This window comes from Onychomys torridus, chromosome 9 (assembly GCF_903995425.1).
Source record: "Onychomys torridus chromosome 9, mOncTor1.1, whole genome shotgun sequence".
Lineage (NCBI taxonomy): Eukaryota > Metazoa > Chordata > Mammalia > Rodentia > Cricetidae > Onychomys > Onychomys torridus.
In genome coordinates, this window is record NC_050451.1 from 57,955,084 (window position 1) to 57,980,214 (window position 25,131).

The following is a 25,131-nucleotide window of genomic DNA, read 5'->3' on the forward strand; positions in this document are numbered from 1 at the left end:
TGGGAAGGGCAGGAGTCTTTGGAAACCTCCAAGCCTGTCCCCAGGGACACACCTCCTCCATGGAGGCCACACCTCCAAATCCTTCCCAGATGGTTCCACCAAGTGAGAGCCAAGTATTCAAACCTAGAGCCTGTGAGCCCATTCTCGTTCAAACGACCCCAGTGCCTCCAGAAGAAGGACTTGCTTCTACAGGTAAAGACAGGTCTTCTACCTCAGGAGAAGGAGTGCAAAGCCCGTTCTGTCTGCTTTCTTTCCTTAAGTGTTGTAGGGACTGAATCCGTTTCTCCCCTCTCCATCCCTCAGGTACACATTCCACACATACAAAGACACACAGAGACCATCATATGCCACCATGAACATATGTGAACAAAGACCCACATCTCACACACACACACACACACACACACACACAGCCTTGCCACCATATACACGTCTTGAACACACATACATAGGCACAGTACTGGCTCCCAGATACACAAAGACAGATTCAAATTCATGTATGCATAAGTGCACAGAGACACGCATACCACACTCACGCACACATATACCATTATGCACATATGCATGCATCGCACAGAAACTGGTTGGACTGGGAGAGAACTGAAGACAGTGATACCCAAAGCTAACCCCAGGCTAGCCCTATCCTGAAGCCCACAGGTCTGCCCATGGGCTGTATCCTGTCCTACCTCAAGGACAGGAATGGCAGTTTGTGGCATCAGACCCTATGCAGGTCCCTTCTCAGGCATAAGGTCCCTTCTATAGTAAATGCTAGAGGTCACAGCTCCCATCCATAAGCTTGTACAACTTGCTGACAGCCAGTGGAAGATCGGTGAATGGAATTATGTGCCTGTTGTGGATGAGTGGGGCAGCCGTAACTTTCCTTCTGGGCATGATGTATCCACACTGGATGCCAGGGGCCTCCTGCTGTGGGAAGAGGCAGGAGGGGGCTGGCCCGTGGGCTTGGATGAGACCTCAGGCCACTTCTTGGCTCATCGCTGTCCATGTGTCTGGGTGGCACGAGCCCTGTGGGCCAATGAGGGCTGTAAAGGATCCAGTCTGGAAAACATAATCCTGCCCAGGCAGCTTTCCTTCCGCTCTGCGTGGAGGGAACTAGGGCCAAGTGTCATTATTCTCGGCCACATACTTTCCACTGCCTTGCAGGACCTGTGGAGTAGGGCCTGGCTTTGGACTCTGAAGCTTGTGGCAGAAGACGTTAATCCCTGGGCACCCAAATAATGATTCTGTTCAATCTCTGATTCATTTGCATCCTGTCTGGACAGGCAGGGCTCTTGGGTCACCAGAGTCTTCCTTCCAGCTTGGCCCTCACCTGCCCCGCCTCTCCCTCCCTGGCCTTGCTCAGGGTGTGTCTCACACAGCACCTCAGGGTGGTCTGAGGAAGAAAGTCGAGTTACTAACCTTTTCATCTGTAAATTGTAGACAGTTGCAATAAGCCACATTATTGTGCTGAAGGACTAGGTAAGAGGCTGTGTGGAAAGCGCTTGGCATAGAGTACCTCGCTGCTCGCCACTGTTCACGGATGTTGCTATTGTATGCTGTGCTTTGTAGTATCTGAGGTTCAATTTGGATCTGGGGACATCAATTAGGGAGGGAGGGATAGCTGCAATCAGCCAGGAAAGATCTCGGACGTCTCTAACTAAGACATCTGTGTGTTAGAGACGAAAAGGAGCCAGCTGAGGATCAAGCACAGATCAGTGCTTTAGACAGGGCTCCCTGTGGCCAGTCCTGTGGCAGATGGATGGAGGCAGTGGCTCCTTTAGGGATTGTTGCACGGTACGGCACTGTCTCCAGTGGGACAGGGATCAGGGCAGGAAGTGAGAGCTTCTGGATGGGCTATGCTTGGGAGAAGCATGAAAAGGGTCAGTGTGACTCTGGGGACCCCGCCCTCCAGTCATCTCTCTCATTTGGTCTCTATAGACCTCACTTCTTCACACAAAGGTGTTCCAATGGAGTGTGGGGGAACAGGAGCATGTCCAGGAGTAGGCACCTCCTCCCACTCTTCCCTCCAGCCTTCATCTTCCTACAGCAGAGTCCTGCCAATGAGTCCCTCTCAACCCAAACCCAAACCTCTACTCCCACTGACCCAGAAAGATTAGAAGGTGGCTTTCTAAGACATTCGGAATCTTGCTTTGTCACAGTCAAATAATCACCCCCAGCCCTATTTAGCTCATAGCTCCCCAGGTTTGAGGCTCCCTTGCACATGACGTGCTCAACACTGGGTGGCTTTGCTTCTTTTCCTGCAAGCAAGGCCTCTGGGGCTTTAACAGGAGGAATGATGTGAGGTAGTGTGCAAGGTGACATCAGTAGCTTAAAGAGGCTGGAGGCTCACCTGCGTGAAACTCCACACATGGGCATGTACACATAGATATTTGTTGGTATGTTTGCACACACTTTGGAGTAAAATGTAAAAATTCAGATTATTTTGAGATTATGAAAAGTCAAAAAATACCATCTCTCTTATGCTTTTATATTTAAAGCCAATGCAGGAAGAATCTACTGCCTGTAGCTCTCCACATTTTTGTTTGTTTGTTTTTTAGGAAAAGGGCAAGTTTGGGGGGGGGCCCTCAAGACTTCTCTGAGCATTCCAAGTCATCCTTGGTGGCTATCGCCACACTGCCTCCCAATGTACAGCAGTTGGTAACAGTGCCACGTGCCCATTGGGGGTGCTTGGGGGCCCTCTGCAGAGATTGGAGGGAGACAGGCCAGCAGAACTCTGCCTGTGGTTCCTGAGGAAGTAATTACCGTTTGGCACCTGTCCACAGCCAGACTCCTACCACAACTCCTGTCTGTCCACATCTCCTTCTTCACAGAGCCTAAACATACAGGTGGAAGACATACGGATTCGGCCCATCCTTTCTGCCTTCCGCCATCGCAAGCCTGTGACGGAGGGCTATGTGGAGGTCAAAGAGGGCAAGACATGGAAGCAGATCTGTGACAAGCACTGGACCGCCAAGAATTCCCACGTGGTCTGTGGCATGTTTGGCTTCCCTGCAGAGAAGACCTACAACCCCAAAGCCTACAAGTAAGTGGGCGGGGGGGGGGGGGGGGCGGGGACGGGGGCGGGCTTTCCTGGTGGGGTCAGTGCCCCGCCTAGTGACGAGCTATTTCACTTGCCCACTTAGCCTTGCTTTTGAGTAACTCACACTCCTGTGGGAAGCAAGCTAGATGATGGACCGAGAGTAGCACATAGAAAGGCTGACCCAGTAAAGCACAAAGCGCCCCAGCCCAGGGAAACCCCCACCACCAGTTCCAGCAGCCACTGGGAACCATATAGGCTGTGGAAGGTCAATACACAGGTTGGGCAAGGATAGCGTTGACTTAAGAAATGGGTGATATGGCTCAAGGTGGTCTTGCCCTGGGGTAGATGACTAGAGTCTTCCTTTTAGACTAGTTCTTTTTTTTTAATAATTTATTTGTATTTTATGTACATATATGTCTGTGTGGGGGTGTCAGATCTCCTGGAACAGAAATTACAGACAGTTGTGAGCTGCCATGTGGGTGCTAGGAATCGAACCCTGGTCCTCTAGAAGATCAACCAGTGCTCTTAACCTCTGAGCCATCTCTCCAGCCCCTAGACTAGTTCTTACCAGGCCTCCTTCTTCCTTCCCCCATCTCTGTCAGACTCCCATCAGGGCTTGTCTGAGGAGCATGTTCTTGCTTAATGTTTGATGTGGGAAGGCCACGCCCACTGTGGGCAGTACCAGCTCTGGGAAGATGGTCTTGAGTTTTATGAGTAGGCTGAGCAAGCCATGGAATGTAAGCATTCCTCCGAAGGTCTCTGCTTTGGCATCTGCCTCCAGAGCTCTGTGTTATGTGTGAGACAGCCAACTGAAGTTGCTGGAACCAGAACCTCTTCCACCTTGCCCCCAAATGGGTGGGAGGGTACAGAAACTTTTCCATATGGGCCTCAAAGAGGAAGGAATGCATGTGAGCCTTGATAGCATTGCTGGGATTGAGCTAGCAAGGGCTAGAGTGGAAGAGAGTAAAGAATTAGGGACTGGCCTCAAGGCAACCGACCATTCCTCAGTTTGTTGGGTTGCCCACTGGTAGAGCCTACAGGACAGCTGAGATAGGCCCCCAGGGCAGTTTCCCCATCCAACTTCTTACCCAGTCTTCACCAAGCACCTCTTACCTTCTGGGATTGGTACTAGCTCAGTGGGGCTGGAACGGGGATGGCCCCAGGCATGGTTCTTTGTGAGTCCTGATCAGAGATGACTACACAGATAAACCTGGTCCCTGGATTAACAGCTCCTAGTAGCCTTTTTGCCTGTCTCTCTTCAATCTTTTTACAAATGGGTCCTGTGCAGGCCTGAGGATCTGAGGGGGAAAAAGTGTGGTCAAAGTAATCCTCAATCTGTCTGCAGCTGTCTCCCTGTATAATCTGAGGCTCCTAGTGGATCTGTTGCCTTACACACTCACATGACTGAGTCATCACCCAAGGCCCTTCCTTCTCAGAAGCTCTCCACTGTTTCTCTGGAGCCGGCTCCCCTTGCTAACCTGCTGGGCTGATGGGTACTCACAGGTTCAGAGTTGCTCAGCTGATTGATTATGGGTACTCAAAAGCTTCAGAGTTATTCGGTTAATTATGATGCTCCTGGAGGGGAGACCAGAGGTTGACTAAACTCTTCTTTGATTGTCCCCACAGATAAGCTGTAGGTCAGGTGAGAGGTCTAACCCGAATGATAGCAATGGGCTATCATACTCTCTTAATCAATTCTAAGACTTGGGTCAGTTTACAGACCCAGAACTCCAGAGCAAAAGGGAAGTATGTGCCCCTTCCTCTCCCCCCTCCCCCCCCCCCCCCCCGCCCTGAGGAAGGACCTGGGTACCTTGCCAAAACCTTGTACTACTTTTCTCCCAGCCCTCTCCAAAGGGACCCTTTACCTGGATGGCTGTGTGTCAGGAAGGAAGGAATAATCGGAACTACCCAGGAGTATAGTGTTATGTGTGGCTCACTAGTCCAAGGAGGGCTATGGTGGAGTATTAACTAAAGTTCTTCTCGTGTGGACCCAATAAACCTCGATCCTTTCCTTAAATGATTCCTCCAGGGTTAGAAAGTGTAGTTAGAACAGACACACTGAGCCCCTGGCAGACTCTCCCAAAACCTAGCTTTCCCTTAGCTGGGGAGAGCCACTGGGACGCTATGCTTTTCCAGTAACTCCAGCTCTATAACTGCTACAGCCCTGCTGACTTCCAACTTGGCAGAAGGCTGTCCCCAACCTTAGTCTGGGGGCGACTATGCTTCCCTCCCCCTCCCCTCATCTCTGCTTCTCTAGAGCCAGCTCAACCTCCGTGAGAGTAAATGAGGATGGGGGTGGGGTGGTGCTCTGGCTGCTGGAGGGAGGGTCATGGTGGGCGGCACATTCCAGAAAGCTGATGTAAGACAGAAGCAGAGCTGTCTTGGGGAAGACTGGAGAGGATCTGAGGCAGCCCTGTGTGCTGGGGAAGTGAGGGTGGTGTTCACAGCTGGAAACGGACGGAATTTCCCAAGCCGGTGGTGGGTTCAGTGTGCTCTGACCTGAAACGGCTCATGTTCCCCTGGGTGTATTTTCTGCCCGAGTGTGAAAGGGAGGTGAGGTTTCTCAGAGCAAGGGGCCTTACAGGAAGTGGGGAGGGGGTAGCTGTTCTGGAATTCTTAACAGCCCCCTCATGGACATCTTTACTGTATGATGTCACTGTGGTGAGCACACTTCCCGATAAAGTCTGTATTTTAGATATTGCAGTGTTTGCACCCACAGCTACACTCGAATTGTTCCAACACACACATTTTGGTAAAGGGGAGAAAATAAGACACCTAAAGAATTTGTTCTTCCTCTGTTTCCACATGCCATTCACCCCAAGACAAAGCAGATGTTTCTGAGGAAGCTGGACCAGTAAGGACAAGGTTTCACATCTGTCCCTCCCAGGGTCTCCTGCCCTGATAGCCTCCTCTACCAGGGTAGAGGGCAGCTGTGCTGTTGGCTTCCTCAAGCATCTCACTGAGTCAAGATCAAGTGCACAGGCTCCAAAGCTGGACAGCTTCAGAGGACGGGGTGTCCTCCTCACATACCCTCTTTTTTAAAATTAGTTAATTAATTTTTTTAAATGTGATGTGTATTGGCATCAGAGCCCCTGAAACTGGAGTGACTGACAGTCGTGAGCTGCCATGTGGGTTCTGGAACTGAACCCAGGTCCTCTGGAAGAGCAGTCAGTGCTTAAGCCGATGGATCCTTCTCTTTATTGCTTTTTTCCCTCCTTTATTCTTTTTCTTACTTTCTTTTAAAATTGTGTGTGTGTGTGTGTGTGTGTGTGTGTGTGTGTGTGTGTGTGTGTGAGAGAGAGAGAGAGAGAGAGAGAGAGAGAGAGAGAACATGCCTGCAGAGAGGCCTTAGATTTCTTCCTGGAGCTGGGGTTACAGGTGGGATGCTAGGAACCAAACTTGGTCCTCTACAAAGCTGTACATGTTCTTAGTCACTGAGCCATCTCTGTGGCCTCTGGTTAACTTTTCTTGTCACTGTGACAAAATACCTAACTGATGCAACTCAAGGAAGAACTCTTTTTTTTTTTTCTGACATTTTGCGAGGTTACAGTCTATCGTGGTGGGGGAAGCACGGTGGAGCTCATGGTGGCAGGTGTGTGCAGCTGGGGCTCCTCACATCCCTGTGAATCGGGAGCAGAGAAAGCAGGGAAGAGACTCCGGGTTATAACTCTGTCCATCCTGCAGAGACCCACTTCCTCGGGCAAGGCCCTACCTCCTCAAACTTTCACAGCCTCTCCAAACAGTGCCACCAGCAGGCATCCAAATGTTCAAACATGTCCGCCTGTGGGGGACATTTTTACATTCAAGCCACACCACGACTCCAATTTTTATTCATTTCAAACAAGATCTCCCCGTGATCTGTGCACGGTGTTAAGTGCTTTGCAAGCGTCTGTTCTTTTAAGTACTGCCTGCAAACCCTTCCGATTGGTCTGAATACTCACCTGCTTTGAGAGAGTAACCAAAACTAAGGAGACAGACATTCTCATCTGAATCTTGAACTTTCCCACAACAATGTTGCCAAAGGAAAGATGGAGCCAAAACCAGGAAATACACATATGTAGAGTTAGCTATGGGTGCTGGTTACCAGAACAGAAAGATGTCTGCTCTAGGAGGTGGGTCTTTCTCCTGGCACCAGAGCTCTTGCCATGGGCCATTGCCTCACCCAGCATAGTTCTTCCTCCAGCAGCCCCAGCCCCTAACCTTCACCCACCGTTACAGTAAGGCTGTGGCTTGACTGCCGCCTCTACTGCAGGTTGTAATGTCGCTAACAGTATTAAGAAATGGTACCTTCAAGAGGTGGTTAGGTTCTAAGAGCTCTGTCCCTGCATGGACTGATGCTATTTTCACGGCACTGGCTTAGTTATCTTATTAGTTGGCTGTTTCATTAAGGAAAGGGCTTTTATAAACCGTGATCCTATAACTGTTATGCTTTTAAAAGAAACATGAAGCCCGGAGTGGTGGTGCATGCCTATAATCCAGCAGGTTGGAGACTGGGTTCTGGGAACTGGATCTGCTAGTTACAAAAGGAGGCAGCCGATGGCTGCTGGGATGCCCTGATTGCCCCAGCTCTTCCTTTCCCTGCAGAACCTTTGCCTTGAAGAGGAAGCTGCGCTACTGGAAATTTTCTATGAACTGCACGGGGACGGAAGCCCACATCTCCAGCTGCAAGCTGGGCCCTCCAGTGTCCAGGGACCTTGTGAAGAATACCACCTGTGAGAACGGTCAGCCAGCAGTGGTCAGTTGTGTGCCTAGCCAGATCTTCACTCCTGATGGGCCCTCGAGGTTCCGGAAAGCCTACAAGCCAGAGGTAAGGACTGGGCCCTTGGCCACGGGCAGGGGTCGTGGTTAGAAAGGGAACAGGAGAGAGCTGGCCCCAGCTGAGACCACCATCGTTGCTGCTTCCATTAAAGTCAGAGCCCTGTCTGTGGCTCTTCACACAAGGAAAGCACCCCATTGTTGGCCAGCGCAGGCTCCTGTACTCTGTTCATTAGCCCAGCATGAGCAAGCGGTATGAAGTAGCCAGCCAGGGATCTTATGCTCCTACTAAATTCCTGAGGGAAAAATCATACAGGATTCTGGAGCTATAGGAGGTGGGATGCAACTCTCCAAGGCTTAGGACGTCAGCTGTGTTGTTTCTAAACCATTTTGGTTTATTTCACAAAAGAAAGGCTAACTGCCAGAAGCTTTCACTGGTTAGAAAGCCTGACATTATCACTCCCAAGTCATCCATCCACTGGCCACATTATATGATAGGAATCACCCATTGGTTTGTATAGAACAGTGGTTCTCAAGGTTGGGAACTCCAAAGGTCATACCGGCTATCCTGCATATCAGATATTTACATTACAGTTACGAAGTAGAAACAAAATAATTCTATGGTTGGGGGGTCACCACAACATGAGGAACTGTATTTTTTTGTTGTTAATTGGTTTTTTGTTTGTTTGTTTGTTTGTTTGTTTGTTTGGTGAGACAGGGTTTCTCTGTGTAGCCTTGGCTATCCTAGAACTCATTCTATAGACCAGGCTGGCCTTGAACTAATAGAGATCCGCCTGCCTTGGCCTCCCAAGTGCTGGGATTAAGGATGTGCACCACCACCGCCTGGTAGAGGAGCTGTGATAAACAGTCACAGCGTTAGGTAGATTGGGATCCGCTGTGAGAGGAACTGGGCCTGGGGTGGAGGGGTCGTCACCTATGAACTAGATCCTCCATGTAACTGACTGATTCCCCAGAACAGGCGAATGACCAAACAGGGCAGACTGACCCTCTGAAAAAGAAAGGGTCCCACCACAAGAGCTGTGTGTGTGTGTGTGTGTGTGTGTGTGTGTGTGTGGTCTGGAAATTGCTAATACAGGACCACTGGGTGGGGACAGCACATGAAAAGAGGGAAGATATACACCAGATCAGATGTTGAGTCCCAGGCCGGATAAAGCCTCCATCATGGGCTGAGTCCGTGGGCCATTTCAAACCTCAGTAGACGTCATGTTGGCAGAGTGAGTTCACCCAGAGGAAAGGAGTGGGGGAGGAAGATGCCTGCAGAGGGGGCACTTGGTGAACAGTGCTCCTGAGCACTAAGTCTCCACCCCCTTCTCTTCCCCCTGCCCATTCTTTCCCTCACCTACTTCTGCGGTGCCTGCCTGCGATGCCTGCCTGCGGTGCCTGCCGCACAGAGATAGGATGTCAGAGGGAAGGAAGTGGCGATAACCCTGCAGGGTGCTGGGGGGTGTTTGAATGAAAGTCCCAGCAGTAAGTGAGAGGAGCGAAATGCATGCTGGGAGCCCAGCCCAGTCTGTAGGGATTATTTAGAGGGACCTCCTAATTTCCTGGCATCTCTGGGAAACAGTAAGCCTGACCTTCCCAGTCCCCTCAGAGTGCCTTGGACGTGCAGAGATATGACTTCTTTCTCACACACCTGTAGCCCTGTGTCACAGGCATAGCTGGTCAGGGCTATTTCTGGGCCCCAAACTGCCCCTGTCCTGAACCCTCACTCCCCCTGTCCTTTGTTCTGCGGGACTCATCCTGCCTCCTCCCTGTAACCCGCCCCCAGCTTTCCCCTGTCATCCAGAGTTCCAGAGCCTACTGTTTTGGAATTCTCTGCTGTGCTGTGTAAAGCAAAGGAGTCAAGTTCATACCAAACCAGTGAACGAAGTGGGAGGCTGACCTCATATTTTCCTCGGTTTCTGTCTTCACTCCATGGCCAGCTGGACCACTACCTGGCCACAGCCAGGGTCTGTGGCTAGGCTATCTGACATTCTATCTCCATCCAGCTGTGGTCAGGATGGCGGCTCCACGTGAGTGTGAGGGGCCCCTGCATCCCACTCACGAGCCTGGGAAGGAGGTCACGTTTCTGTTGAAAACAGAGGCTGTAGCCGGTAGCTTTACTCACTGTGCTCTGCTCTGTAAAGAACGAAAGCTTTGGAAGCCACTGAGCGTTTTGCACTCACCCACCACCCTCTTTTACTTTTCCCAGTAGTGCCAGGCTCAGCAGTCCCTGGGGGGAGTCTGTGAATGTGGGTGCTGTCACAGCTAGGCTAGCTAGCCCCAAGGTGTCATTGTGGGGAAGCAAGAGGTTACTGGAGAGTAGAGAGAGAGGTTTGAACTTGGTGCCTTGATCCTCAAGGTGGCAGAGGGCTTGAATGCTTAAAGCATCCCCCCCTTTCAGGCAAGCCTGTCTCTTCCCGACTGAACAAGGTCTCGGGTCTGCTCTGTTCTGGCTTCACGGCCCTCCAGTGAGCATCAGCAGTGACTCAGAGCCTTGCAGACACACACACACACACACACACACACACACACACACACACACTGAGCACTTTGTACACATGCATAGAAACTGAGGCAAAGCAGCCTGTGTAGACAGGTGAAGCCAACTCCTATCCGTTAAGACACAATCCACAGGCTTCATGAACTGGCAGGGAATGGGTCTGACTCTCGTGTAATTCCAGAAGTTGCAGAAGGGGGCTGAGGCTTCCAGACAGTGGGTAAGATAAGGGGCATTTAAACTACCATCTCCACCCTCTCATCGTCTGGACTTGGATGGCAGTTAGTCTTAACTAGGAAGATCCTATCCCTTGCAGCCTCCCAGGCATGTCCTGATTAGGTCTGTCTTTCCTGATAAGGCTCCATGTTTTCACTCTGTCTTGCCACTTCCTGTGGCCTCCTTCCTCCTTATGAGCAGGATTATTGCCTGCATTTGGCCTCCCGCCAAGGAGTCTCCCTGCAGGGCGAGACTGTAAAGCTCTATTACGAGCATCAGAAAACAAGATTCACCTGGAATCTGTGGACTTGGCCGGGAGAAGCTTCTCTCTGTAGCTTTAAACGCTGGGAGGCTTCAGAGCTGGGGGTAGAAGGATGCGGCTGATGGTGGAATCTAGGAGCCAAGCCTGGGAAGGGGTGATGAGCTGATGCGGGTCTTGGCTGGCCTTCCTAGTGGTCCAGGACAGAGAAGCTACACAGGACATGTTTGCCACCCGACCCTCAACAGGTTGAGCACTTTCAGACTCTGAGCTATGGGGATCTGGCAGGGCCACGGGGGTGGGGGTGGAGGTGGGGGTGGGGCTTTGAGGGGGGGACAAAAAGGAGTGGGGCAGTGACAACTCCAAGGATGTGTGTCACTTCTGCACTCAGCAGGACCATGTGTCTCTCCAGCAACCCTTGGTGCGGCTGAGAGGTGGAGCCCAGGTCGGGGAGGGCCGAGTGGAGGTGCTCAAGAATGGAGAATGGGGAACCGTCTGTGATGACAAGTGGGACCTGGTCTCTGCCAGTGTGGTCTGCCGGGAGCTGGGCTTCGGGACTGCTAAAGAGGCCGTCACAGGCTCCAGGCTCGGGCAAGGTAAGGAACGGAGGAGCTGAAGGTGGGAGTCTCTTGGAGGGGCAATATGGCCCTAGGAACCTAGACCCCGCTGGGGGCCATGATCCCCTCAAGGTCAACTTACTCTGCCCCTTCCTCGCAGCAGCTCAACCATTAGGGAATCCTGGAAACACACACACACACACACACACACACACACACACACACACACACACACTTCCCGGCAGATCCTTAGAGAACACCAAATCCCCATCTGATGGATTTGGAACTGCCACCTAGAGAAAGGATGGATGGCAAAGAGAGATGATGAAACAGCCACTAGTGGACACACCAGCCCAGGCCTCCAACTCCCTGCTCCATACTCTTAGCTGCTCCAGTGGGAAAGCCAGAATCCCAGGTCCTTCCACCAGGAAAAGACCCCAGAATCCATCAAGTGTGGCTGCACACAAAAGAACCAACCAGCCATCACCTTGCATTTCCACCCTGGTGCAGCCTTGCCCGGCTTGAGGTTGGCACTACAACATGAGGAACTGTATTAAAGGGCCTCAGCATTAGGAAGGTTGAGGACCACTGCCCCAGGCTGTGAGAGGAAACTGATACTCTTACAAATGGAGCCATCATCGCATGGAAAGGAATCTGGTGAGGTCACTGGTTGCAGCCTGAAGGAATAGCCCCCACTCACCCAGGCCCTGAACACTATATCAGTGGCTCTCCCTGCTGGTTGAACTTCATCTCCAGCTCAGTTAAAGAACCAGAACTCTCATGTGCTAACAGTGCAGCTCATCCACTTTAGTTCATCTGCTTGACTGCCCTGCAGTGTGCCACGCGCCCAGCTTCCCTGGGAAAGAACTGAGAAAGTCTTAGGATCATAGACCTGCCCTGCTGGAGAGGAACTCAGTTTCTCTGGTCCATCATATGAAGAATTCAAGGCTCAGGGAAACCTAATAGTTGGCAGACAGACTGAAGCTCAAATTCCCTCTTAAGATTTTCGCTTCCTTTTTTGACGCTACCTCCCTCCTTGACTAGTCTTGATGACATTTGATCCTTTCTTGTGCAAATGTTCCAAGTGCCTGCTAAAGGGTTGGTGGTTTAGGGCAGACGCTGCAGCAGCATATTGTGTTGCCTGGAAGTCTCTGCTCTGCCACACAACAACCCCTTCTCCTTAGGTCCCAGTGAAGAAGTCTGGCTCCTCAGCGTTTCCACAGTCCACTCTGCTGGGTGATCAACATGGTCTGTGCTTTCCTGAGGTCCACAGGACCACAGTCACTCATCCTGAGGCATAAACAAGCACTCGATGACATGGACATTCCATGTGTAATGAGTGACTGCTGTATGACCTAATTTTTTCACCGCCCAGAGCAGCCAAAGGTTTACAAGTGCCTGAGGAATTCTAGGAAGAAGAGGCCTTGGGTGCCTTTGATGTTGGCCTTCAAGGCACCATGGAAGATTTATCTGCCCTCTGCCACGTTGGGGAGATGACGATAGCAGTTGGGAGAGGAAAAGTACCACATTCATAGACGTGCCCCAGAGCAGATAGGGTCAGCTCCTGAATCCTGGCTCCAGCCGATGGAAGAAGAAACCGCACCCAAACCCATGGGTAGTGAAAGGGCAGAGGCTGAGTCCTCACCCTGGCCTGGCTACTTATTTGTCTGTGACCTTGAAGAACCTGCTGGTCCTGAGATTCTTCACTGCAAAACAAGGTGGCTGGAGAGGTGGTGTGTGGGGCTCTGTCTGGCTCCAGTGTCACCAGGATGGATGTTCAGGTTATGGCAGGCTCTTCTCTCTGTACTTCAGCGCCCCCCTGTACCCCCCAAAAGTCCCAGCTGTCTGCCAACACATGCACTTTCCCTGACAACTGAACCAAGTGTGGGGGATAGGTCTGTGTGCCTTAGCTCCTGCCCTTAGATTCTGTGCACAGCAGATACTGCTCCAGAGACGTCCAGGGAGGGATCGAGGGAGGGAGGCACCCCAGGAAGTGGGGCATACTCCAGTTGAACAGGCATGGTCAACTGAACAGACGCTGGTAAAACATTCCAACTCTGCGGACCAATGCTTTCTGGCAGAAAGAGCCACATAGGTAATTTTGAATTTTCTAGTAGCTACAAGAAAAAGAATTCAAGATGAAGTTAACTCTAACAATCTATTTTGTTCAACCCAGGATATGCAGGATATTACGATTTTAACGTGCAGTTGGTACAAGTGCTGTTAGCGAGATTGCTTGCATTTTCATGACACAGCTTTGCCATTTTTCGTGTCGTCTATGCTTACAGCCCGGATACTGGCCCTGGCTGTGTTTTGAGTGGCCCGGTGCCCGTGTATTGGGCAGGACAGTGCTAGAAAGTGGCTGCACAGGCCTTTTGTCCGCAGCAAGAAGTACATGTGGCCAGCCTGCCGCACATGCAACAGTGGTTGTGGTGATGTTACATGAATTAGGACGGCTGTTTGGGGTCCAATACATGGTAAACACCCACCGAGGCCACCTCTCCGTCATCACCCTCAAATTTATAACAGAAGCCCTAGTCCTATGGCTCACTCAGTATTTTGTCTGAGCCTTTGTACTTTGAATCCTTGTGAATCTTCCAGCAAGTTTTCCTGAAGTATTTTTACTAATGTATAAAATTCCAAGAAATTGGAAACTTATTCATTTATAAATTTCTAAGGAAGCAAAAACTTAGCATTTTTCTCCTAGAAGTCAGTTTTTTTTTTTTTTTGGCCTCAGGACAGCTAGATGGGGACTGTCTCTAGACACTCCGCTCCCCTACTAGGGCCTACGACCCTCCTAGGCTGTAAGAGAACCTGTGGCCATCTCCATCTTTGTTTCTCCATGTGACTCCTGCCTTGCCTAGGCACTGGGAACTTTCCACGGCAGACTCTGCCTCCTGAGTCCATAACCCATGGCATTGAGGCTGATAGGTCACAGGTGCTCACTGATGTCAGCTGCATCTATGTGGACACTGTGGGGGTTTCCTGCCTTTCCAGGCACTGGCTGGGAATATTCCAAAGGAAAACATGGAGTCCCTGCCCTCCTGCGGGAAAGACTTCAGGGAAGCAGTAAAAGCAGAGTGCTCAAGGCGGTGTACTACAGGACTGGATGCAACACAGACAGGGTGAAGTGAGGACCAGAGAGGCTTCTCCAGGGAAATGAAGGATGGATGGATGTCCGTGGGTGGGCTGAGAGAGGGAGAGTGGGCCAGGCAGAGGGCGGAGCACTTGGCTCTGTGACAGAATCCAGGTCCCTGTGGCTTATCTGGGAGGAACCTAAGATTCCTGTGGCTGAGGTGGGAGGAGCTTAAGTTCCTGTGGCTGAGGTGGGAGGAGCCTAAGGTTCCTGTGGCTGAGGTGGGAGGAGCCTAAGAGATGTCTGCCCGTCTGGGTTCACTTTCCACCCTCACCCATGATGCCCAGCGACTCAAGGCATAGTTGGGTTTGGCCAACACAGGATACTGGTGAGAACTGGAGGCAACCAGAGGAGAGTCCCTCCACGGAGGGTAGCAGCTGTTTTCAGGGGTCTTCTCTCCTAAGTGAGTTATTGGCTCTTCTCTCATTCACGGGGGTGTGTCCAAGCCCCAGTATTATTAGCCCTGAGTTCTTATATACCCGATGATGTACACTCTCAACATCCCATCCTTGACTGTATTTTAAAATGCTCCCCCGCCCCTTCTAACTCAGACCTCTTAGTTTGCATAGGCTACCTGTTTCCTGTAGGGACTTTACAGGTACAGCCATAGTTATGACTTTCAGACTCCTAAATGCCTAAAACTATGGTAGCTGCAGGGTAAAGGTAACATCATCTAATCTGACCGCTTTATTAAAGAGACCCAGTGACCAGGGAGGCTGAGTCTGTGAGTTACTGTTCCCATTGTTGTGACCAAATACTTGACAAGAAGCAACTTAAGCAAAAGATTTATTTAGGCCTAGTTTATTTAAGAAAAGATATAGTCCATCATGGCGGGAAAGGCATGGTGGCCAAAGCATGAGGCAGCTGGTCACATCTCCATCTGAAGTCAGAAAGGAAATAATAGACAGGAAGCGGTACCTGGCCTTCAAGCCCCCAAAGCCCACCCACTGCCCCATGACTCACTTCTTCCAGCAAGGCTCCATCTTCTAAAGTTTTCACACGCTTTCCAAAACAGCATCACCAGCTGGTGACCAGACGTTCAAACTCATGAACTTATGGGCAACATTTTACATCCAAACCATAATACTAAGTGATCTGACCAAGGTCCCATGGCAGTTTAGTAGTGAATTTTATCTGCACTTATGACAAAATATGCACCCCCAGTTCTCTCCTGGGAGAAGGGGCTGTGGTCGGGGGAGGTTTTGAAGACGGAAGAGGCAGAGTCTGATTTCTAGGGTCTGTCTTGCCTGTTCCAAGAAACTTCCTCCAGGTGATTGTATAGCACCCATCTTCTTTCCCTTCCTAGGGATCGGGCCCATTCACCTCAACGAGGTCCAGTGCACGGGGACCGAGAAGTCCATCATAGACTGCAAACTCAACACAGAGTCACAGGGCTGCAACCATGAGGAGGATGCTGGTGTGCGATGCAACATTCCCATCATGGGCTTCCAGAAAAAGGTGAGGAGGTGGGATGCTCAGAGGGACCTGTGATGCTGAGGCCCCAGAGGATACAAACCAGGTGGCCTTACTCTGAAGGACTCTCCGAGGTATCAAGAGTGCCCTAAGATGAACTCCTGATGCTGGCTCCGCCACTGCCACTGTCATTGCCAGCCAGCATTTCTAAGTGTGACAAATGAACAAACAGATGCCACTCTTGGTGTGGCAGGTATCTGATTTCTCCCTGTGGGATCCCTTGCTTTGGGACTAGGCATGTGGTACAGTGACAGCTCAGAATTTTCTACAAGGGACTCAGGGTCTACCACACCTCTGATACCCTTGGTGTAGGTTCTCTGCGAGGACCCAGAGACACCACATGAATGGATGGCAGGTCTGCAGAGCACTGTGCCAACATAGCGTAGATTGAAGGAAGTCAGCAGAACTGTAACCCTAGACAAGCTCCACCCTTCCTGAGGCAGGCTTTAAAGCTTGCCGACCTTGCTCACAGAGAAGAATCCCCCACCTCCTTGTCCTTCAGGAAGTCTAGCCAATGCTACAAAACACCCTGGATTTTCTCCACAATACTCTCCACTGTGCCTTAAATTCGTCGGGTGCTGTGTGACATATATCCTAGAGCTAACATTGTATGCTATTAAAACAGACACACCACGGCACCAGATGTGCCAGGCTCCTGCTTAGACAGCAGTCCTTGACCTTGACACCAGAGCACCAAGGCACTCCAGATGCAATTCACCTAACTGGGCCATAGGTGGGAACCCAGCAGCAGGCTGCTGAGCTGTGCATTCCTTGCGGGTGAGCAGGAATGCACACACAGGGAAATCTGCCATGTGGAGCTGCCAGAGGTATCCTAAGGGAACCCTGTTAACGCTGCCACCCATAGCCAGCACTAAGTCCCAATGTGCTGAGTCATCCTCCAGATGAGTCAAAGCTCAGTGACATGACAGACCTCAGCCAAAGAAACGAGGCTTTCCAGAAGCTTTCGATGGTCAGTAGATAGAGCTTAGCCAGACCAGGTGCCTGGTTATCGGCACAGAAGTGCTAAGTGACCACTGCCAACAGCTCTTGCCTTTCCAAAGGCCCAGGTTCGAGGCTATGCTGTCTGAGCTCAACCCCAATGCAAGAGGGATTATGTTTGTTGTGATGGCCAGCCAGGCACAGCATGGCCAGGCGTGGGGCTCCCAAGTGTGCCAGCCACTGTGCTGGGAGAAGCAAAGCATCTGAGTTTTCTCACCATAGGTCTGCTTCTGCTGACAAAATGAAATACCATCATTCTCACCAATGGGACTGGTTTCTTCCTGGGTCTGCCAGGAGAATACAGCCAAGCCAAGGCGTTGCTGGGCTTGGTGTCTTCTGGGGCTTCTCTGTTCTGACCTGTTTCCAGCCACCTTCTTATTGTCCTTACACAACCTCTTTCTGTGCCTGTTACATCCCCAGGGTCTCTTTTCTCCTTATAAAGACATCTAGTCTGGTTAAATTATAACATTCCCATATGGTCTTATGTGACCTTAATTGTCCCCTTCGAGACCACACCTCCAAGCAGAGCAAATAGCATTGGGGCTTATGCATAAGCATTAGGGAAAGGGATCTAGGATGTGGTTTAGTTGGTAGTGTTTGCCTAGCATCCACAAGGCTCTGGGGTCTGTTTGTCCAGCTACAGTGAAGCTTCATTTCTTCATGTCACCTCTTGGAAGGCACTTACATTACTGAAAGAGTGGTGTTCAGGATGGGTGAACAGACACCTGGGTGAGACCTTACTGAGTCCGTGCTGGCATAATTGTCATAATTTGACACACAGGGGACTCTTAAGGATGCTCTGAATCCAAAGGTGGCCAGATAGGACCACCTGGCTTGGAACTAACAGCAATATCGAGAGAGCCTCCCATCCATCCTCATGACCATGTTCTTGCTATTCACAGCTGCGCTTGAATGGAGGCCGCAACCCCTATGAGGGCCGAGTGGAGGTACTGACAGAGAGAAATGGGTCGCTTGTGTGGGGCACCGTATGTGGCCAGAACTGGGGCATTGTGGAGGCCATGGTGGTCTGCCGGCAGCTAGGCCTGGGCTTTGCCAGCAACGCCTTCCAGGTAAGTGGCTCTAGCCTCACAACCTGGCCCACCCTCCATCCAGCCTGGCCTTTCCCATCATCACTCAGCTCTTCTCTTCAACTAACTTTGCTCAGCCACTAAGAAGGGACACAACCAAGCAAACTCTGGACCAAGGCAAGAGACCTCATTCTAGCCATAGCTCCTTCCTTGATAGCCCCAAGGCCCGGAACAAGTCACTCCTTTCCCAGTCTGTTTCCAGCTACAGAATAAGGGGCTCCAGGTGTGTCCAGTTGTTTACATTGTGACACAGTGTTGTTATCTACAAAGTTCACACTGTGCCTTCCAGTTGCCAAAACATTACAGAGAAAACTCATAATGTTTTAAGTAAGTTTTTGATTTTGTGTTAAACAGCCTCCATAGTTATGGGGGGCTTGTTGAGAACCCCTATGGCCCACTGGTTGCAGGTTGGACACCTCTAAGTCAGTTACTGCTGTCTGTGGGCCACTCCAGTATGCATGTTGGGGTTCTCCATGGGCCAAGGGTTGAGTCTGAAGTGTCCTGTATGCTGTTTGTAGTGTGATGGAATTAAGTCTTTGAGGAATGTGGGGAGCACCCACCACCAGGATAGAATTCCTGTTCACAAAGGGACCTCTGTCTCTTTTCCCTGTAAGGTTTTCAACTGACTGAACCAGGCCTATTCCCGATGATACAGTACAATTTGCCTTACTCAAATCAACTGATTTTGATGTTAATCTTGTCTAAAAACTACTTCACAGAAACATCTATAATTGAATTTAAACAACTATCTGGGTATTGTTGCTGAGACAAGCTAACATATAAATAAACCCTGGAAACTTCAGAAGCACAGGATCTTATGTTCTCTTGCAAGCTCTTTACCTTTCTGCTACCTTCCCCCACCCCATTTTCTCTACTGGAAAGTTCTTGAATTATAAGAGTTTTTGCTAACAGTGTTTTGAAGTTCTGTTGCTAGAAAGAGCTTAATCAATCTCAGCATCATCAACCTGGGGCTCCTCAGTCAGCATCCTATAAAATGCTTTTCCTATAATTAAATCCAGAAGTTGACTTTTATAAGACAGATAATTATTGGCATATGTGAATGGATGTCTCCGATTCTGCAAACGCAGAGTTAGTTGTAGATGCTCACTCATTCTGTCACCAGCTAACTGCATGGCTGGGATAAATGGCTCTCTGAGCCTCATCTGTCTCCATCTGGAAAATGGGATCATAAAACCTCGAGGGCTTTGTGAAGCCAGAAGTTGACAAGGTGACATACTAATGACTTCTTTGGTTGATTTCTCCAGGAGACCTGGTACTGGCATGGAAATGTCTTTGCCAACCAAGTGGTCATGAGTGGAGTGAAGTGCTCGGGGACAGAGCTATCCCTGGCACACTGCCACCACGATGAGGAGGTGACCTGCCCTGAGGGTGGGGTGCGCTTCGGTGCTGGAGTTGCCTGCTCAGAAAGTAAGACTTTCTAAGGGCTGCCTCTCACTCTTCCCACCTGTTCCATCTGGTTCTAGAGGAGTTCAGGGAACCATTGGTTACTCTTCCCAAGACTCTGGGGTTTTACAGTGTGTGACCAGGAGAGGAAAGCACAGTGGGTTCTGGGTCAAAGGGGACAAACAATAGCTATTCCCTAAGCACAGGACCTGGCTGATGGCATGGTAAAGAAGAAACAGGGAAGGGTTAGGTTAAGGAATGTCGATCAGTTACTTTTCTCATTTTAGTACTGTCTTAGTTAGGGTTTCTACTGCTGTGAAGAGACACCCATGGCCACAGCAACTCTTATAAAGGAAAACATTTCATTGGGGCTGGCTTACACTTCAGAGGTTCAGCCCATTATCATCACAGTGGAACTTGGCAGCATGCAGGCAGACATGGTGCTAGAGAAGGAGCTGAGAGTTTTGTTTTGTTTATAATTTATTTTATAACTTTATTTTATATACATTGGTGTAAAGGTGTCAGATCTCCTGGAACTGGAGTTACAGACAGTTGTGTGCTGCCATGTGGGCACTGGGAATTGAACCCAGGTCCTCTGGAAGAACAGCCAGTGTTCTTAGCCACTGAGCCATCCCTCCAACCCCAGAGCTGAGAGTTTTACATCTTGACATGCAGGCAGCAGGAAGTGAACTGAGACAGTAGGTGTGGCTTGAGCATATATGAGACCCCAAAGCCCACCTCCACAGTGACATACTTCCTCCAACAAGACCATACCTACCCAACAAAGCCACACCTTCTAATAGTGCCATGCCCTATGAGTTTGTGGGGGCCAATTACATTGAAACTACCACAAGCACCAAATGCCTGATAAAAGCAACTTACGAAAGGAACAGTTTATTTTGGCTGACAGTTTGAGGATACAGTCCATTAGGAAGGGGGACTAGGCGGGAACTGGTCACATTATATCCACTATCTGGAAGCAGAGAGAGAGGTAAATGCTGGAGTTCTCCTCCAGACCATACTCTTTTGAGAGACTTATCGATGCTCTGGTTTCATTCCTGTTGCTGGGATAAAATATCCTGATGAAAAGTAGCATAGGAGAAAAGTGTTCATTTGGTACGTAATTCCAGTTTATACTCTTAATATTAGGGAAATCAAGGCAGGAACTTAAAGCATCACAACCATGGTCAAGAGCAGAAAGAGGCAAATGTACCCATGCTGCCTGCTAGCTTGCTCTCTGTCAACACAGGCTACACTCATACAGCCCTACCCAGAGAATGGTACTGCCCACAGTGGGATGGACCAATTAACAATAAGATAATCCCTGACAGACATGCTCACTGGCCAATCTGATCTAGGGAATCTCTCAGCTCAGGTGATTCAAGGTTCTGTCAAGCTAATAATTAACCAGTATAACATGCAACAATCAGAAAATGAAATTTCTGCATCTGTTGGAAATCAGTCCTAGAGGCCCAGTATTTTTAAACCTCTCCGCTCAAGATGCCTAAGACATTTTTACATTACTTTAATTATATAGGTATATAAAATAAGTACACAAATCAAACATTTGATGGTACTAAATCACACATTTATTTTACAACAGTTCTTTTGTATGCACATAATTTTACCATTTATTAAAGATTAAATTTAAATTTGCATAGTTAGGGTTTCTATTGCTATGATCAAAAGCAAATTAGGCATGAGAGGGTTTAACAGAAATAGGGGAGGAACCTGGAGGCAAAAATTGAAGCAGAGGCCATGGAGGAGTGCTGCTTACTGACTTGCTCCCCATGGCTTGCTCAGCTTGCTTTCTTATAGAACCCAGGACCACCAGCCCAGGATGGCACCACTCACAATAAGCTGGGCCCTCCCACATCAATTATCAATCAAGAAAATGCACCCTCCACGGGCCAATTTGGTTGGGGCATTTTCTCAATTGAGGTTCCCTCTTTCAAATGACTGTGGCTTGTGTCAAGTTAATATAAAAGCTAGCTATCACACATACTAGTAAGATGGGTGTAGTTTCTATTTTTGTATTTTAATTTTGATGAGTAAGAGTTGATCAGTGTTTTGATATTATAATTGTTAATGCTAAGAACACCATTTGCATAAATACATAATACAAAACAACAGACGTATGTTTAGGGCCATTTCAGAGGTGATTAGAAATCTATTCTAATCCCAACCAAAATTCTTTCAACATTTTTTTTAAAAAATGAAATTCAAGTCAGCATCTTAAGCAGCACTTTTTGAAAAGGGACACTCTAACACAATACAACTGAAGATGTGCTGATGTTACATTTATTTGCAAAGGAATGTTAGGAGGGAAATATTCGAAGTCTTTGTTTCCCATACTTGAACCGTGTTTCTCCATGAACAGAAAACTCTTATGTACAGTAAAAGCACTGTAAATCATAACACATGGAAATCTTGACGATGAGTTGAGGTGTTTGGGGCAGTGTTTGTTGGTGTTGCACATGTGACATGTACAATGCACAATGTGCATGCTGTGTGTTCAGAACCAAGGCTGTGGTGAAGTCACACAATCAATGCAACATGGGCAGGCACTGCCAGAAGCACCTCAGCCTCATCAGGCATTTGATTTCTGAATTAATTTTCAGCCATTGTGTATGCAGAATCCTTTCACTCTTCCCAAAAATTTCAAGACCTCCACATTCACTTACACAACTTCATATGGGGGGTCTCAACTCCTAGTGTTTGAAGTTAGGCCTAGGATGTTGCTGTGAACTGCTTTCTGAAGTTTCACGGGAGCCCTGCAGTTCACATCTGTAGAAAGAGGCCTCCTTCCCCCACCCCCGACAATGTGGACAGCATCCTTTCTATACAAGCTGTATGCCATGCTGTGACGAAAGGAAACAGGAAAAACTTGCGAGAAGGCAGTTTGGCAATGTGCATCAAAGTTTTATAATCATGCTGCTTTTTCACCTGGAAATGTCTCTGCTAGAGAATCATTCTAAAGAAAACACACACACACACACACCCACACACAATTTAGGTGCAGTTTGACTATAGCATATTGATCACAGACTTGTCTTTAACTGAAAAATTCTAGTCAGCCAGGGCATTGCCTCCCTAAAATACAGAAGCAGGTGACGAATTAAATATTACAGAACCATAACATGAATGTGGCAGTATTTAGACATCAATAGTTAAGATGCATTTTGGGGGGGAACGGCATTAGTAGGCCATAAATCCCACATGCATGCTGGGAGAGAGAGAGTCACACCAAGGGTGAGTGGCGTCTCCTTCATTATTGTTCTTTTTTTTAATTATGGGAAGTCTGGGGGACTTGAAAGTAGAGAGAATGATCTAAGGAGCCCACAGGTGTCAGTCACCCATCTGTGTGTCAGCCGTTTGCCCACCTATACTGGAAACCCCTTCTGTGGGAGTGTCCAGAAGACTTCTGGAAAAGAGAGAGCATAATTGGGGGTGACAGGAAGGTAACATGGAGGAGCCCTAGGCCAGCTTCAGGACGTGTACAGAATGATGGCACTGTTCTCAGGGGTGCCCACGGAAGGGGTTTCTAGTCTGTGACCCATGACTGTCTTCCCTAGCTGCACCTGACCTGGTGCTTAACGCCGAGATTGTGCAACAGACCGCCTACCTAGAGGACAGGCCCATGTTCTTGCTGCAGTGCGCCATGGAGGAGAACTGTCTCTCAGCCTCCGCTGTCAACACCAACCCCACCACGGGCTACCGTCGCCTTCTCCGCTTCTCCTCCCAGATCCACAACAATGGCCAGTCCGACTTCCGCCCCAAGAATGGCCGCCATGCGTGGATTTGGCATGACTGCCACAGGTAGGCCATGCCTCCATTGATCAGTTACTCAGCCTGGTGTTCTTCAGGACCCAGACCAGGGAGCTAGAATGCCAGAGTCACCTCAGGAAGGCCAACAATCCAAGATCTAGGCAGATGAGTAATCTATGTCTCTGGAAGCCATTCTCCACTCCCAGCTCACTGGCTGAGCCCCTGCCTCTTGGCTCCAGTTCTTTTGACCCTAGGAGACATGCTGATCTGAGTGCCAGGGCCCCTCCAGGGACCTTCAGTCAGCAGTTTCTACAGGCATGCACAGTACACTTGTACTCTACAGGGAACTTTCAGGTCTGCAGCCTTGGGCCTTCTGTCCATGCAGAAATATATTTTGCATACCATTGTGAGGTTTTTTTTGAATTAAATTTTGAAGTTAGTCTACAAAGTAATGAGCTTCATTATGGCATTTGCATACACGTGGTAATACTTTTAATGAGTCCCCTCCCCCGCTGCCATTTCAAATCTCCCTTGGTCGTCCTCCTTACTTGGGATTTTTCATATCTCTAGGAAGACTAGGGGTATGGAGATAGGAGCCCCAGGACTCAGAGTCATGAGAGCCGGCCTAAGCCTGCCTGCTAAACCTAAGTCCCTGACCAGCAGCCTGACATTAGGCCAACTGGGCCACATTGCTGGGACTTCTGGGCTCCCTTCCAGCTCATCTGTGGCTGTGATCCAGGTGCTGCAAAGACTGGGTCAGGACAGAAGAACAGTGGGAAATCCTAGAACCAGTGCCCCCCAGGGCCTATGGAAGCCGCCAGGACCTCCCCCTTCCTGTTTCGTTTGCTCCTCTTGACTTGTAATCCAATCACTCCGCTGCCACTACCTGGTCACTTTTTGTCCTGAGTCTGGGCAGGTAGAGGACACTGCAGGCACACTGTTGGAAAAGAGGCTGCTGTTCCTCCTACCAGGAATCCCTCTTCTAGAGGTTCAGGAACTCCTAGTAGATCCGTTCTCTCTAATATTCTATCTATGACAGGAAATGTTTGTACTAGGTCCCTGTCTTTCAAAGTGAGGCCCCTGGATGGGTGTGTCTACCATTACAGTGAGATCTGGGCATGTTGAATGCCAGAGCTGCAGACCAATGAACCCATCTGCACTTCAGTAGGACCCCCCACAGGTCTGTACATCAGAGCCTGGGAAGCTCCTTCTAGGCTTCCATCCCACTGCAATCACATCAGAGGCAGATGCACTCACATTTGCCATTCCAATGAACAGGTCATTGAATTCCATACAACTGCCTGAGCTAGCCTAACGAGTTACAGTTCAGGGGTCTCAGCTGGGCCCATCTGCTCTCAAATGTGCTCTTCTCCCTGTTAGCTCTTCCAAACTTTCATCAGACGCCTTCCTATGTTTTGCTTCTTTTTCATGCCATAAATCATGATCCACTCACATTTAAATCAGTTTGAGGATAGGGTTGTACAGCCTATTCCAAAAGAAAATACTATGATCCCACTTAAGCTTCTGATTTTCCTTTGAAACAACTCACTGAATGCTGTAAATACCCTGAAGCCCGAGGAGTCACTTCGTCTTTGCCAGGGTACAAATTGGAGTAGAATCATGGCCTGGTTTCCCTTAGAGACCATGTGGTGGGAAGGCAGGACAGCAGGGGCTGGTGCTGCCTATGGGTCTATAAGTGGAAGGTAATTGCATCCCAGCCCAGCATATGGTGGCCCACCCAAGATTATGTGGTAGGAAGCTCCTAGAGCCATATGCTTACCCCCAGAGCTGTCCGTCTCCACTCCAAGAATATGGTGACATCATGGCAGTGTTGTGATCTGAAGTCCCAGGGACTCTGACTCTCCCTCCCCACTTTTCCTGGGGTCTCTTTTCTCCTTTGCCTACAAATGTTCCCATCAATGGTTTGGGAGGGGAGGGT

At 49.4% G+C, this 25,131-nt stretch overlaps 1 protein-coding gene across 1 annotated transcript in view; it reads left to right on the top strand.

Annotated features, from left to right (window-relative positions):
- Loxl2 (lysyl oxidase like 2) overlaps positions 1–25,131 on the top strand; it is an 84,321-nt gene that overhangs the window by 49,403 nt on the left and 9,787 nt on the right. The window contains exons 4-10 of the mRNA XM_036199565.1: positions 2,829–3,040; positions 7,622–7,844; positions 11,180–11,363; positions 15,767–15,918; positions 17,835–18,002; positions 19,286–19,448; positions 23,000–23,243. Coding sequence (XP_036055458.1) covers positions 2,829–3,040; positions 7,622–7,844; positions 11,180–11,363; positions 15,767–15,918; positions 17,835–18,002; positions 19,286–19,448; positions 23,000–23,243 — 1,346 coding nt within the window. The remainder of the gene's footprint in view (positions 1–2,828; positions 3,041–7,621; positions 7,845–11,179; positions 11,364–15,766; positions 15,919–17,834; positions 18,003–19,285; positions 19,449–22,999; positions 23,244–25,131) is intronic.